General features: G+C 63.7%; 1 protein-coding gene across 3 annotated transcripts in view; it reads left to right on the top strand.

Annotated features, from left to right (window-relative positions):
• CAMK2B (calcium/calmodulin dependent protein kinase II beta) overlaps positions 1 to 12661 on the top strand; it is an 88411-nt gene that overhangs the window by 61863 nt on the left and 13887 nt on the right. For 2 of the 3 annotated variants that reach the window (XM_072965273.1, XM_072965272.1), the window contains exons 6-13: positions 598 to 670; positions 3898 to 4000; positions 4089 to 4172; positions 4852 to 4946; positions 5096 to 5218; positions 5733 to 5816; positions 6570 to 6612; positions 12523 to 12563. In XM_072965273.1, the coding sequence (XP_072821374.1) occupies positions 598 to 670; positions 3898 to 4000; positions 4089 to 4172; positions 4852 to 4946; positions 5096 to 5218; positions 5733 to 5816; positions 6570 to 6612; positions 12523 to 12563 (646 nt within the window). Of the gene's footprint in view, positions 1 to 597; positions 671 to 3897; positions 4001 to 4088; positions 4173 to 4851; positions 4947 to 5095; positions 5219 to 5732; positions 5817 to 6569; positions 6613 to 7510; positions 7586 to 12522; positions 12564 to 12661 lie in introns of all 3 variants that reach the window. The other variant, XM_072965274.1, reaches the window with a different exon arrangement.

The following is a 12661-nucleotide window of genomic DNA, read 5'->3' as shown; positions in this document are numbered from 1 at the left end:
GTGTGGAAGCTCAAGTTTCTTAAAGTGAAATGACACGTGGTTTATTTAGCACATGAGCGGTTGCAGCATTAGCCCTGCCCCAGAACGGAGTGGGGCCCTGGTGCTCAGGGCGTCACCCCTATACCGTGGCACTGGCCTGCCCTCTTTTTCTTGCTGTTTTGCCTCCGCCCTTTCCCTGCCTAGGTTCCCCCACCCACCCCCACCCCATCTCCAGCCTGTTTTGCAGGGTGTGGGCTCAGCCCTGGCCTCCCTCCCAGAGGGCACCCGGCTCAGGGCCAGGCTCGGCCAGCATGAGCCTGGGGAGGGGTGCACCGGGGACAGGCATGTTTCCTCTGAGCATCACTTGCGTGGGCCTGGCCAGAGGGGAGGGCAGGGCTGGGGTGTGCAGGGAGCCTGGCCATGCCTTGTGCTGAACTTTGAGGGTGAGGAAGGAGCCCCAGAGGCCCCCTCCTGGCCAGCGTCTCCTCTCCCACATGGCAGGCGGCACCTTGATTCCCTGCTTCCCCACCCCACCTAGTGCCACACAGCACCCTGCTCCTGCACCCCGGCCCACTCCTCGGGGGCCACCTGCACTAATGCGCCTGCTGTTTGCCGCAGTCACTGCATCCAGCAGATCCTGGAGGCGGTTCTCCATTGCCACCAAATGGGGGTTGTCCACAGGGACCTCAAGGTGAGTCCCCCACCCCGCTCTGTGCCAGGTGTCTGTCGTCTGTAACTGCATGTCGTTTAGCAGGAGGCTCTGGGGTGGGGCAGCGCAAGTGTCAGGAGATGCTGTGTGCGTGGGTGACGTTTGCACATGTGTGTGCACGTGGATGTGTGTGTGTGCACCAGCATGTATGTGTGTGGTGTGTGCATGTGAGGATGTGTGTGTGCACCTGTGTGGGCACGTGTGTATGTGTGCTCAGATGCACAGGTGTGCATTGTATGTGCACATGTATGTACATGAGCACGCGTGTGTGGGTGTGTGCGCACAGGCATGTGTGTTTGTGCATGTGTGAGAATATGTGTCCGTGTATGTGTGCATGTATGCACATGTGTGTGCGTGCATGCATGTATGTGTCTGCACACGTCCCTGCCAACGCTTCTAGGTTCCAGGGCTGAGAGGGGACAGTTGTCAAAAATCAGCATATTAGCACGTGTTCACTCGGGGTCTCGCTCCCTGGGCTCCAGTTGAGATTTGGAGCTGGCAGGTGGGACACAGGTGATGTGTGTGCAGATGGGATCGATGCCTCGGGAGCAGGGGTAAGGGGCCAGCCTCAAAGTTCTCTGCAAACTTCCAGTCCTTTCTCCTAGTCTCTGCGGCCCTTGGCTCAGTTCTGGGCAAAGTGACCACAGCCCATTTAAAATCAGGTTTGTCACCTCCAGGGCTCAGCCTGATGGTAGGGCCCTCAGGAGGAACTGCAGCACCCTCCTCCCTCCTCCCCCCTCCCCCTCCTTTTCCCCTCCCTCCTCCCCTCCCTCCTTCCCTTGCCTCCTCTTCCCCTCCCCTCCTTCCTCTTCCCCTCCCCCTCCCGCCTCCCCCTCTCACCCCTCACTTCTCCCCCTCTCTCCTCCCCCTCCCTCCTTCCCTTCCCCCCTTCCCCTCTCATCCCCTCACTTCTCCCCCTCCCTCTCTCCATCGCTCCCTCCCTCCTTCCTTCCTCAGTCTCTCCTCCTTTCTTGACTTCTGCTTTCTCCCAGTCTGGGCTTGGGTCAGTCTCTTCTCTTGTTAAGGGTGGACCCCTGGGCCAGTCATTCCTGCTGAGAGACCTGCTGGTGGCATTTGAGACCAAGCTTCCCATGGGTGCTTGGGCTGAATGGGGCCACGCCCTTCCTTGGGCCCCCAAGGGGTGTGTGTGTGTGTGAGCTGATCTTTGTGGGGCTGCTCTTGGGATGATGTCCCGCCAGGAGCAGGCCCAGGACCCTCTCCTGTGCCCTCTGTGTGTCCCCGCTCCCTCTCTGCATGTGCTGTGTGGTCCCGTGTCCTTTCATGTGCCTGCCCAGGCCCGCCTTGTCTGCCTGTCCTGTGGGTTCCCCTCTGTCACTGTGTCTCTTCTGAAGTGGCCTCACTCGGGGACCACAGGGGAGTGGGCACACGTCCTCTTGGTTCCTGGACCCCACAATGCATAGCTAATTTTGAGGCCAAAATACAAAAATGGAGAGGGCTGCCCCCGCCCCAGGCCGAGGTGTGACCCAGGGGCATGCAGAATCCTTGCTGAAAAAAAGAAAAAGGGGACAAGTTGAGCTGGCTTCCTGCCTGCTGCCAGCTGTGGGGTGCGCAGACTGTCCCTCCTGCCCTAGAGAGCCCCCCCATCAGCCTTGGCTGAGACAGCCCCCCAGAAGAGGTGCTGCGGTGGGTTTCCTCTCAGCCAAGGTGTGGAGGGTGGAGAGAGTTGGGGAGAGTCGGTGCCATCTCGGGGGGCCGCCAGGGAGTCAGGGTGGAGCCTGGGGGCTGGGGCATCACCGTGCGGCCACCTGGGTCCCCTCCCTCTCCTCCTGGGGGCCCCAACCTTCTTGCCCAGCTCTTCCCAAGGACCAAGTTCACTTAGCTCCGTCTTTCCAGAGAGGAGTGCTGGTTTGTTTCCTAGTGGGGGGTGGGGGTGGGGTGTTTCTGATCCTTAGAAGTCAGGTCAAGCTCCCAGCTGCAGTCCTGACCCCTGCTATTTCAGGCTTCTTGATGTGGGGTGAGCAGGGAACTTGGGGGTCCCCTAGCCCCACTCAGGTTGGCAAAATCAAGATGTTCAGAGGCCTCCAGGCCATGCTGGGCAGACAGGGCTGAGCGTCCCCAGCATGGGTCACCTGGGGGACCGAGCCTTGTCTGGCCAGCTGTGGGGGAGCTCTGGCTTCTGCCGGCCACGTGAGGCTGGCGAATTTCGTTCATTCCATTCCTTGTGTTCTGACGCCTCAGTGTACAAGCAGCATTAACTCAGTTTAGATGGTGGCATTTGTCTTTCTTGGTGGCACTAAAGTGACAGTGTGGTCTCAATGGGCCGTCTTGTTGTGAGGTTGGCCTGGTCGGGGGTAGGGGGTGGCCCGAGGGCCTGGAGAGCCCCCTGGGAGTCCAGGATGAGGAAGTCCAGAGCTTTGGGCGCTGACCACTGGGAGGTGGTGGGGTGGGTGGGACAGGCCGGGCTGGGAGGGGCCCAGGGTACAGGACACAGTGTACATCGAGGGGCCCTCAGGCCTTTGGGGCCAAGAGCCCCCAGTCAGGGATGGCATCCTCCTCGGCACTCCAGAGGGACAGGGGTGAATGTCCTTCCGGCTTAAGCAAGGGTGCTGCTCCTCGAGGTGGGAAGCTGCACACCAGACCCTTCCTACCCGTGGTGCTGGGTAGGCAGTGGTCAAGGCTGGTCCCTTCTGCCCCGGAGTCGGTGGGGTTTGGTGGGTGAATGTCCTGCAGTGCCCAGGCTGCGGGGGCCCTTGGTCGTTCCTCCTTGACGTTGAGGGTCGCCGTCCCACAGGAAGTGCCTGAGCCCCACACCAGGCAGCCCCCGACCGCGTCTCTGAGCAGCCAGCCTTGGAGAGAGGAGAGAAGCGCCTTTGCCGGCGGGGGTCCTGGCCCCCCTGCACAGCCTGCCTGGGCCTGTGGGAGGTGCTCAGTTTTGGTCCCAGTGCCCCAGGCTCACTGCTCCTGGGTGTGAGGCATCTGAGCTGGCACTTTGAGAACAACTTCCCTCTGCTCTAGGGCTCCTGTCCCTGCCCCCAGGGAGGGGGGCAGGGACAGGCTGCGGGGTGCAGGGCCTGGGGCTCTGGGGTGCACCCAAGCCAAGGATGTCAGCCGTCCCAGGGGGACACCCACGTGGTGGAAGGTCAGGCCTGTGTGCCCCTGCCTGCAAACGGCTGTTTTGTCCCCCTCCCTCCCGCGACACCCCGCCGGGTGTAAACCACACGCCCTTGGGCTGGTCAACTTTCCTGCAGCCGGAGAACCTGCTTCTGGCCAGCAAGTGCAAAGGGGCCGCAGTGAAGCTGGCGGACTTCGGCCTGGCCATCGAGGTGCAGGGGGACCAGCAGGCATGGTTCGGTGAGTACCGAGCTGGCCGGCCAGGGGGCAGGGTGGGGGTGGCAGCTGTCGCTGTGGCCCCTCACACCACCCGTCCCCCTCTTGTTAGGGTTTGCTGGCACGCCAGGCTACCTGTCCCCAGAGGTCCTTCGCAAGGAGGCGTATGGCAAGCCGGTGGACATCTGGGCGTGCGGTGAGGCTGGTGTGCGGGGTGGGGCGGGGCCGCCGCGAGGGAGCTGCACCCACACCACTTGCACTGTGCCAGGCCCGCCCTGGGCTGGCTCTCAGGGCTGCCCCAGCCAGGAGCGCCTTTCCCGCCCAGGCTAGAGCTGCTAGTGTGAGCCCGGCTGTTGCTGGGGAGCCCGCCCTGCGCTCGGCAGAGAGGTCTGGGCTGGGAGCAGCGGCAGGTGCATGGGAGGCAGATGGGTGCTGGAGGGGAGGGGGGTGGCGCGGACCACCCTGGCTCGCTGCCTCCTTGGTGGGGATCTCTTGCAGAGCCTGTCCGGCCGTGGAGGCCCCTCCCCTGTGAAGTAGGGTGACAGTGGGGCAGAGGTGAGGGCGCTGTTTAGGCTGTTCTGCCAACACAAGGGTCTCCAAACAGTGACACTCACTAATGCTGGCTGCAGGGGGCATTGAGGGGTCTTGAGGACCCCAGTGCCTTCCTGGGGTTTGCTGGCTTTGGGCCGGGGGCCCCCACCCTAGCCAAGGCCGAGAAACTGGCTGAGGGTCCCATAGCGGTGAAGAGCCAGAGCTGGGCATCTGGCCCCCCGGGGGTCGTGGCCGCCTGGCGTGTGGCTGGGCGGGGCTGGGCTGCTGGGTGCAGGCAGGCAGTGGAGTGGCAGGTGAGGCCCTGTGCTCTCGGCTCTCCCCAGGGGTGATCCTGTACATCCTGCTCGTGGGCTACCCGCCCTTCTGGGACGAGGACCAGCACAAGCTGTACCAGCAGATCAAGGCTGGAGCCTACGACGTGAGTGCTGGGACCCGTCCTGACCCCTCCTCATCGGGGGAGGCAGGGAGTGGGGCGATGCCCCCTGTTTGCAGATGAGGCCCTGGGAGAACTGTCTCCTGCGTGGGGAGGGGGCTTCAGGCTCCCTTGTGCACTGTTTTCCTTTCTAGTTCCCATCCCCCGAGTGGGACACGGTCACTCCTGAAGCCAAAAACCTCATCAACCAGATGCTCACCATCAACCCTGCCAAGCGCATCACAGCGCACGAGGCGCTGAAACACCCGTGGGTCTGCGTAAGTCGCCTCAGTCTTGGACCGACCCCTGGCGAGTTGACCGTGGGGCCTTCTCCTGACATCCGATGGATCCCCTGGTCTCCTGGGGGCTGTGTGGCCTTTGACCTGAGACATGCTGAGGGGTTTAAAGGCCTCTGTCCCTGGGAGGACAGGAGCTCCGCGGAAAGAGGAGGACAGTCCAGTGTGTGAGGGGTTGGAGCGGCAAGCTGGGGAGAGGGTGGGCAGGGGGCACGGCCTGAGGGGGAGCACAGATGGGCAGGAGGGACAGGCGGGAGTGGGGACAGGTGGGGGATGGACGGGCCATAAGGGATGATGGACTGGGGGACAGGCAGGCAGCGGGGACAGGTGGCCTCTGGCTGCAATAGGGGCTGGTAGCTCTTGGCATGAGGGCCCAGGGATGTTGCTGTCCTGGGCTTCTCCCTGACCCCCATTTCTCAAGCTCCCCTTGGGAACAGAACCCCTTGGGGCACCTTGTAGTGCATGACACCCCTGTTCCCTGCCCCCCTCCCCACAGCAACGCTCCACTGTGGCGTCCATGATGCACAGGCAGGAGACCGTGGAGTGTCTGAAGAAGTTCAACGCCCGGAGGAAGCTCAAGGTGAGAGGCTGACCCCCGTGTGTGGCCCCAGGTGCCGTCCGCGCACACATGCTCACCCACCCAGAGGAGCCCGTCCCCCCGAGGGCCCCGCACTGGGGAGGGGAGCCACCCAGGACAGGCTGCTTATCAGCACTGTCCCAGCCCAGACGCATCGGGTGGACTCAGTCCCCCTGTAGAAATGACACCAAAGGCGCCCAGACGTGGGCCTGGCTCCACCCCGCCAGCCACCCATGCCCCCACCTGGTGTCCCTGGGGCTCCACATGGGGACTCCCTGTGGGTGGCTGGTCGTGCTACCTTGAGTGTGAGCAAGTTGAGAAGCTTCTCACTCAGGGCAGGTTGGGTCGGTGGGGGGCAGCCAAACTGCTGCTTAGGAGGGAGGGGGCCCTGGACGAGGAGGCCGTCTGGGGCCAGGCTGCTCCTTGCTGAGGGCGCGTGTCCGGGCCTGGCCCGGGCGCAGTCCTGGTGTGGGGTGCCTGTCAGGAAACAGAGGGGCTGCGGGGAGAGGCAGACCCCCAGAGGGGCTGCGGTGCGCTGGGGGCCCCTGGGGGTCTTCACACGTTTTAAAAGTTGGGCTTGGTGGGCAGTTCAGGGCCCGGGGAGCATCACTGTTTTGATTCTGGATGTGGGGGCTTGTCTGGGGGCAGCTGGTGAGTGTGCCAAACTCTTGCCTCTCTGTGAGGCCGTGACCCGAGGTCCGGGAGGGGGTCCCGGCTGGGGTCCCGGCCTGGCCTCAGCTGTGTGTCTCCCCGCAGGGCGCGATCCTCACCACCATGCTGGCCACGCGGAATTTCTCAGGTGAGAACGGTCTTCTCCAGGAGGAACGGGCCTGCGGCGGGGAGGCCTAGGATGGGCCAGCTGCCTGCCCTGTTGCCACCCCCGTGGCCCTTTGCCCCCCGCTGCTGGCCCAGCCCGGCCTTCTGTCCTCTGAGCCCCGCGGGCCGCAGAGGAGCCTGGGCTCCAGCCTTGCGTGTTGGGTCTGTGTCTGAGCCGCCGCCGCCCGGGCTGCAGCTCCGTGTGTCTGTCCCGGCGTTGGTCGGCACCTCTGTGGCCTCGTTGTCCTGACTCCTCTGAGCACCCGTTCTGTGTGTGTGTTGGGAGGGGAGGTGACAGGAGGCTCCGGACACTCTGGCTGGCAGCCCCTTGCTGGGGCACCGAGGGTGGCCATGGCTGGGGGCGTGCGGCCACTCCGGGGGTCTGTCGGCGACCCCAGGGCCACAGGCCCCGGCAGGCCCAGCGGGGACAGTGTCGCCCGAGTAGGGCCGCCGCCCCCTCGCTCTCCTGTGGCTTGTCTGTCGCCGGTGAGGCCGGGTGCGGGAGCGTCTGTGGTGCGTCCTCCGTGTCCGCTTGCATCAGCACCCGCCCATCCTGTTCCTTTTGCTGTGATGCTGTGCTGCCGGGAGCAGGGGGCATGCTGTCACACCAAGACTAATGGGACGTGTCCTGTCCGCACGCCCGGCCGGGCACCCGGAAGGCCCCCCTGGGGTTTTCTAAGGAGAAAGGAGGCAAATGCTTTTCCAGTGTCAATCGGTCTCCATCTTGTTTTCACGCTCCTGTGAAAGGGGTTCTGAAACCATCCGTCACCTAAACTTTGACTCTAATCTTCTTCTGCTTCCTTTGTCTCTTCTCTTCCCTCACCTCGCCCACCCCTCGTCTGTGTCCGCCCCTCCCCTCGTCTCTAACCCGGTGCTAACAGTGGGCAGACAGACCACCGCTCCGGCCACAATGTCCACCGCGGCCTCCGGCACCACCATGGGGCTGGTGGAACAAGGTAGATGTTCTTGACCAGTGTCCCGCCTGTCGGCATGCAGCTCCCCTCGCTGCCCGCAGCCGCCAGCTGGGCCTTGAGGGCCACCCCAGAGGCCCCGGGAGCCCCTGCTCCCGCCGTGGACACGCCCCACAGAGCCCATCCCGTGGGCAGGGAGGCAGCCCCCACTGTCCCGGCGGCCTCCTCCACCTACTGAAGGAGAGGCCAGGCTAGGTGACTCCTGAGCCATGAGTCACCCTACATGCATTGGGCTGCATTCCCCAGTCTGGGGGTCCGGAGACCCCTCTGGTCAAGCCCTTTGCTCTCTGAGGCTCACTCCCCACTTGGCCATCACGACCTCCTGTTCAGAATGACCTTGACACCACCCACAGGAAGCCTCGGGGCTGCTGCTGGGGGTTTGGATCTCGAATGGGGGCCCCGGGGAGAAGGGCATGGGCAGAGACCTGCCCCGGGAGAGCCCACGTGCCACCCGGTCCACCCGTGACCTGGCCCGCACATGCCCCAGGGACCTGCACTGAGCTCCTGGCCGCGCGCACGGAGCCGGTGGTCTGTGCTGAGTCCCAAACGTGCATGTCTGCCCCACGAGCCCCAGGACAGGGGCCCTCAGTCGCCCAGAGAATGACTTCGAAGGCTTCCTCTTGGTTCTTTCTGCGAGGCTCCCGTCACCTCGTCCTCAGCCTGGGAGGGCAGAGGCTAATTCTGCCAACCTGCTGCCTCAGTCTGTGAGGGGCAGACCTCCCAGGAGGCCCAGGCCAGCTCCCGGCTATTTGGCTTTGACCTTGGCCAGACCCCATGAGACTAGTGGACTTGAGACCTCCCAGTGGGCCCAGGGCTCAGCCCGAGCCAAAGATGGTGCAAGTTTAGGCCAGGCAGAGCCAGCTGGAGCTGAGGGCTGACCCAGGCGCTCCCTAAATGGAGCTGTGGAGCCTGAAAGAAAACCCTTCAAGTGTCAGCTTGAGATGGCAGATGCCCCAGCCCCTCCCAGGCCCAAGGCCTTTCCCCCTACACGTCCAGCCCAGCTCTTGCCCCATGACCCCACAGGGCACACAGTCCCACCTGCCTGACCGGAGGACCCCAGCATCCCCGGCCGCTGCCTCCTGGGGTGCTCAGGGCAGGGCTGTCCTGGGACAGGAGCGTCTGCGGTCCTTTTGTGACCCCAGTGGACAGGTCCAACAGGCCGACCCCCAGGGGTCATCCTGAGTCAGCTTCATTTTCTGGGCCTTTCTGGAGCACCCCAGGGGAGGGCGAGGCAGAGGGTCAGGGAACGTGAGACTCGGGGCTCCTGCGCGATGGAGGCAGGCGCCTCTGAGCCGCTCTCTGCCCGGGCTCCCGCCTGCAATGCCCGCTGCCTGTGAGTGGATGTGGAGCGTCGGTGCATGAGGCCGTGTGCATGTGGGGCTCCGCCCTGGGCGCCGAGGGCCGCTCTGTCTGGGGGGTGGCCCGTGCATGTGGACGGAGCCCAGCATGGCTGTCCTCGAGTGACGAGCTAGGGGACGAGGTAACGGCTGGGCCCTGTGGGCTGAGGCCACCCCCTCACCACTAGGTCAACCCACCTCCGCCAGTGCATTGGAACCAGCAGACTCGGCGGGGCGGGGCGGGGCGGGGCGGTCTCAGTTCCAAGGCCATCGCGTCTCTGAGGGTGACGGCCTCTGGGGTGATGCGTTGCCCTCTGCCAGCAGACCTGGTGTCTTTGTAGATCTCTTACAGTTCATCAGAGCGTCCTGGACGGTCCCACTTGGGCTTCACTGTGGCAGTGATGGCCTGACCCTGAGGACCCGGGGCAGGTGGGGCAGAAGGTCTCCGCTTGTCTCCCAGGGGTCCAGGGCGCCTGCCTGGCCCACCTTGGCTCCTGCTGTGTAATCATGCATTAGATTTGAGGAACCACAGAGGAAACCCTCTATGCCTGTGACCGCTTGTATAGATGACGGTCAACAGGGCTCTGGAGTTAGTCCCAGACAGAGACGGGAATGCTCAGGAGGGGCCCAGCTGTGTGGCCACACTGCACCCAGACACGCAGGTGTCGGTTATAGGGGATTCCTAAGGAGGAGTGTTTGGAAATCGATGGAAAGGATAGGTGCCTGCTGCAGGGATTTGCAGAGCCTGGGCCATGGTGGTGGCCATCTGAGTCCCCAGAAGGGTGGATTGTTAGGGAGCAAAACTCATGCTGTCTCAAGTGGCAGGGTCTGGAATGGGGTGTTGATAAAATCAGGGACCAAAGGGGACCCCTTGACACCCAGAACTGTCCCAGGGTTCCATCCATCTCCACCCAGGGTCTGACCTAGGGGCCTCCTTTCCTGCCCAAGGGGAAGACCAGGCAGAGCCGACTTGTCTCCACCGGGGCGTTGGGCTGGCCCCGGCCAAACTTCTTAGACCAGCACTGGTCTGTGCTGGTTGTAACTCAGAGCCAGCCGAGAATGCCACTGGCCAAGGCTGTGTGGCACTGGGGGATGACTTTCCCCAAACTGCCCACCTTAAATTGGGGGCTGGGGCTTAGCTTGCTTGCCTGCTCAGCTCTCATGAGTGCCTTCAAGAAGAGCTGGACGCCACTTTCCTCCAGGCCCCTGGGAGAAGCCCTTTTCCCAGTGGCGTCCAGCTGGCTGGTTGGCCAGCACAGACAGGGCCCCTGGGCTCTGTGACCTCAGCAAAACTCCCACTGCAGAGGTGGTGGCGCTCCCCTGTGCACCGGAGATGGGGAGAGAGCAGAGAGGCAAAGTCAGCAGGGAGGCCAGAGGCATGATGGTCAGGAGTGAGGCTGCTGGCCCTGGAGGCCCCCGAGTTCTCATGTCTGCAGGGCTGGCCTGTCCCTCCATGGTGAGTTATAGGGAGGCAGATGTAGCTGCCACCAGGGGAGGTTTTCATAGTCCCCTCAGTGGGAAGTAGGACGTGGCCTCGAGAAGGCAGCATTTCTGGTCCTGGGATGCCTGCGGGGCAGGGCTGCCAGGGCGTGAGGGCGTGAGGGCGTGGTCCTGAGTCCGGCCTCACCAGGCCCTTGGGAGGATGAAATGTAGAGCAGGCCAGCATGGGGGGCAAAGAAAGGGATGGCCTGTGGTCCCCTCACTGGCTGGGACCCTGCGATGCTTCTCACGGGGTGAGGCTCACTGGGCAAGAGGGTTGGGTCAGGAGCAGGCTTCTTGTTAAACTTTGCCCGATGGATCTTGGGAGGGAAACTTTTGAGAGAATTGATGGGTCTGTTGGGGAGAAAGGCTGGGAACTGAAACCACCCAGTGTGGCAGCTTTCCAATGGCACCACAGGGCCGTCTGGCGGGGAGCAGCCACCGGTGTTCCCATGCAGAGCCCCTAGGGTGGCGCGATGGCCACCTGGACAGGGAAAGGCCTGGTCACTGCACTGGTGACCTCGACCAGTGGTTCTCAAGCTGAGGCAGCGTCAGGATCCCCCAAAACAGATGGACAGTTGAACAGAAGCTCAGCCCACCCCCTTCTCGGCCTCAGTAAGTCTGGGGGGGCCCCGGCACTGCTGATGTTTCTGGCGGGGGACCCCACTTTGAGAACCGTTGCATCTCTCTGGATGTGTGTGCCAGCTCGAGTCAGTGGCCTCCAGGGATGTTCCTGGTAGAGAGTATCCCTGCGCGGGCCTGCTGTGGGCCACCTCGTCCCTCTGAGCAGGCAGCCCCCACTTCAGGGCTGGCCGGCCAGAGCTCTGGGAGCTGGCCGTGGGGCCAGGCCACCTTCCTTCCGGGGCAAGGGGCCCCGCCGTCCGGCGTCCGACCCCGGCTGCTTCCCTAACTGCACCGGCCGTCCCGGGGCATCGCTTGGCGTGACTGTGGGCAGGGCGGGCGAGGCAGGAGCCGCTGTGAGTCCCAGGCTGCAGACTTGCACTCAGCCTGAACCTCCACAAATCTTGTTTTCTCTCTCTCTTCCTTCCTTCCTCACTCCCTCTCCTCCCCCCTCCTCACCTTTCCTTTTCTGTAAGGTAAGCTGATTTCCTTTTTTTTTTGTAGTTCTGTAATTAAAACTAACCACTGCTGAAGGCGCAGATGCTAAGGGCCTGTGGGGGTGTGGCAGGTCAGGGCCTCTGATCGGGAAGGCGGGCAAAGCCCTGACCTCCTTGGGGGGTATGGCTGGGGTGAGATGGGCCATCTGCTGGGCCTGGGAGTCTGAGGGGTGGTGGGAACCTGGGAGGCGGGGAACCCTTTGGACCCTCCCCCAAGTGTGTCATCCTGTTGCCCCCACTCTGAGATCAAGATCCTTGGTGGGTGGGCACAGAGGCCCCTGCTGGCCCCAGTCAGCGCTGTCAGAGCAAGGCCAGGGCTGCTGGGGCGGTCCATGAGGGCGAGTCAAGCTGCCCCTTGGGTGCTCTGAGCTGACAGTCACGCCTGGGGCCTGGCCATGGGGGCAGAGCTCTGAGTCCTGTCTGCTGAGGGAGGGGGGCCAGGAAGCTGGGAGCAGGCAGGCACTTGGGGTTGGGACAAGCCCAACCCTGTGTGGGTGGCCAGCTGCAGCCCACCCACCTCTGCCTGAGAACATGGAAAATTACTGAGGGGTGCCTCCCACCGCAACCTGGTGCCCTGTCCTGTGCGCCCATCTCGGGTAGGGGGCAGTGCCCTGCCACCCTTTTAGCAGAGCCTGCATGTTGCCCAGAGGCTGCCGGTCCCAGGTGGGAGGAGAAATCTTGGCGTCCTCCAAGGTCATGGAGGATGGCTGGGGGAAGACTCTGTCCTGGGGCTAGGGTCCTCAGGCAGCCCTGGCCAGGCCTTCCCCGGAATGGCTCTGCTCAGCACTGGGCGCAGACCCACTCTGTCCCCAGCTGGGTACAGAAGCCACCCCTGCCTCGGGACCTTGGGCTGTCCACTCACTTGACCTTGGAGAGGCCAGGCTCCTGGCAGGCTCCCGGCAGGCTCCCGAGGCTGCTTCACGCCAAGGGGGTGGCTTACACTGGGACCTGGGCCCCTCACTCATCATGCCTGTTTCCTCCTATGCAGCAGCCAAGAGTTTACTCAACAAGAAAGCAGACGGAGTCAAGGTGAGGCTCTGGCTTGGCCCGGGGGGTCTGGGCGCCCTGTCCCCCCACCCCGGGCCTGCAGCTTTGTCCCATCCCCAAATCTCCTCCTGGGCCCCCGC

This window comes from Vicugna pacos, chromosome 7 (genome assembly GCF_048564905.1).
Source record: "Vicugna pacos chromosome 7, VicPac4, whole genome shotgun sequence".
In the NCBI taxonomy this organism is placed as follows: Eukaryota; Metazoa; Chordata; class Mammalia; order Artiodactyla; family Camelidae; genus Vicugna; species Vicugna pacos.
This window is presented reverse-complemented; position numbering and strand designations above follow the sequence as displayed.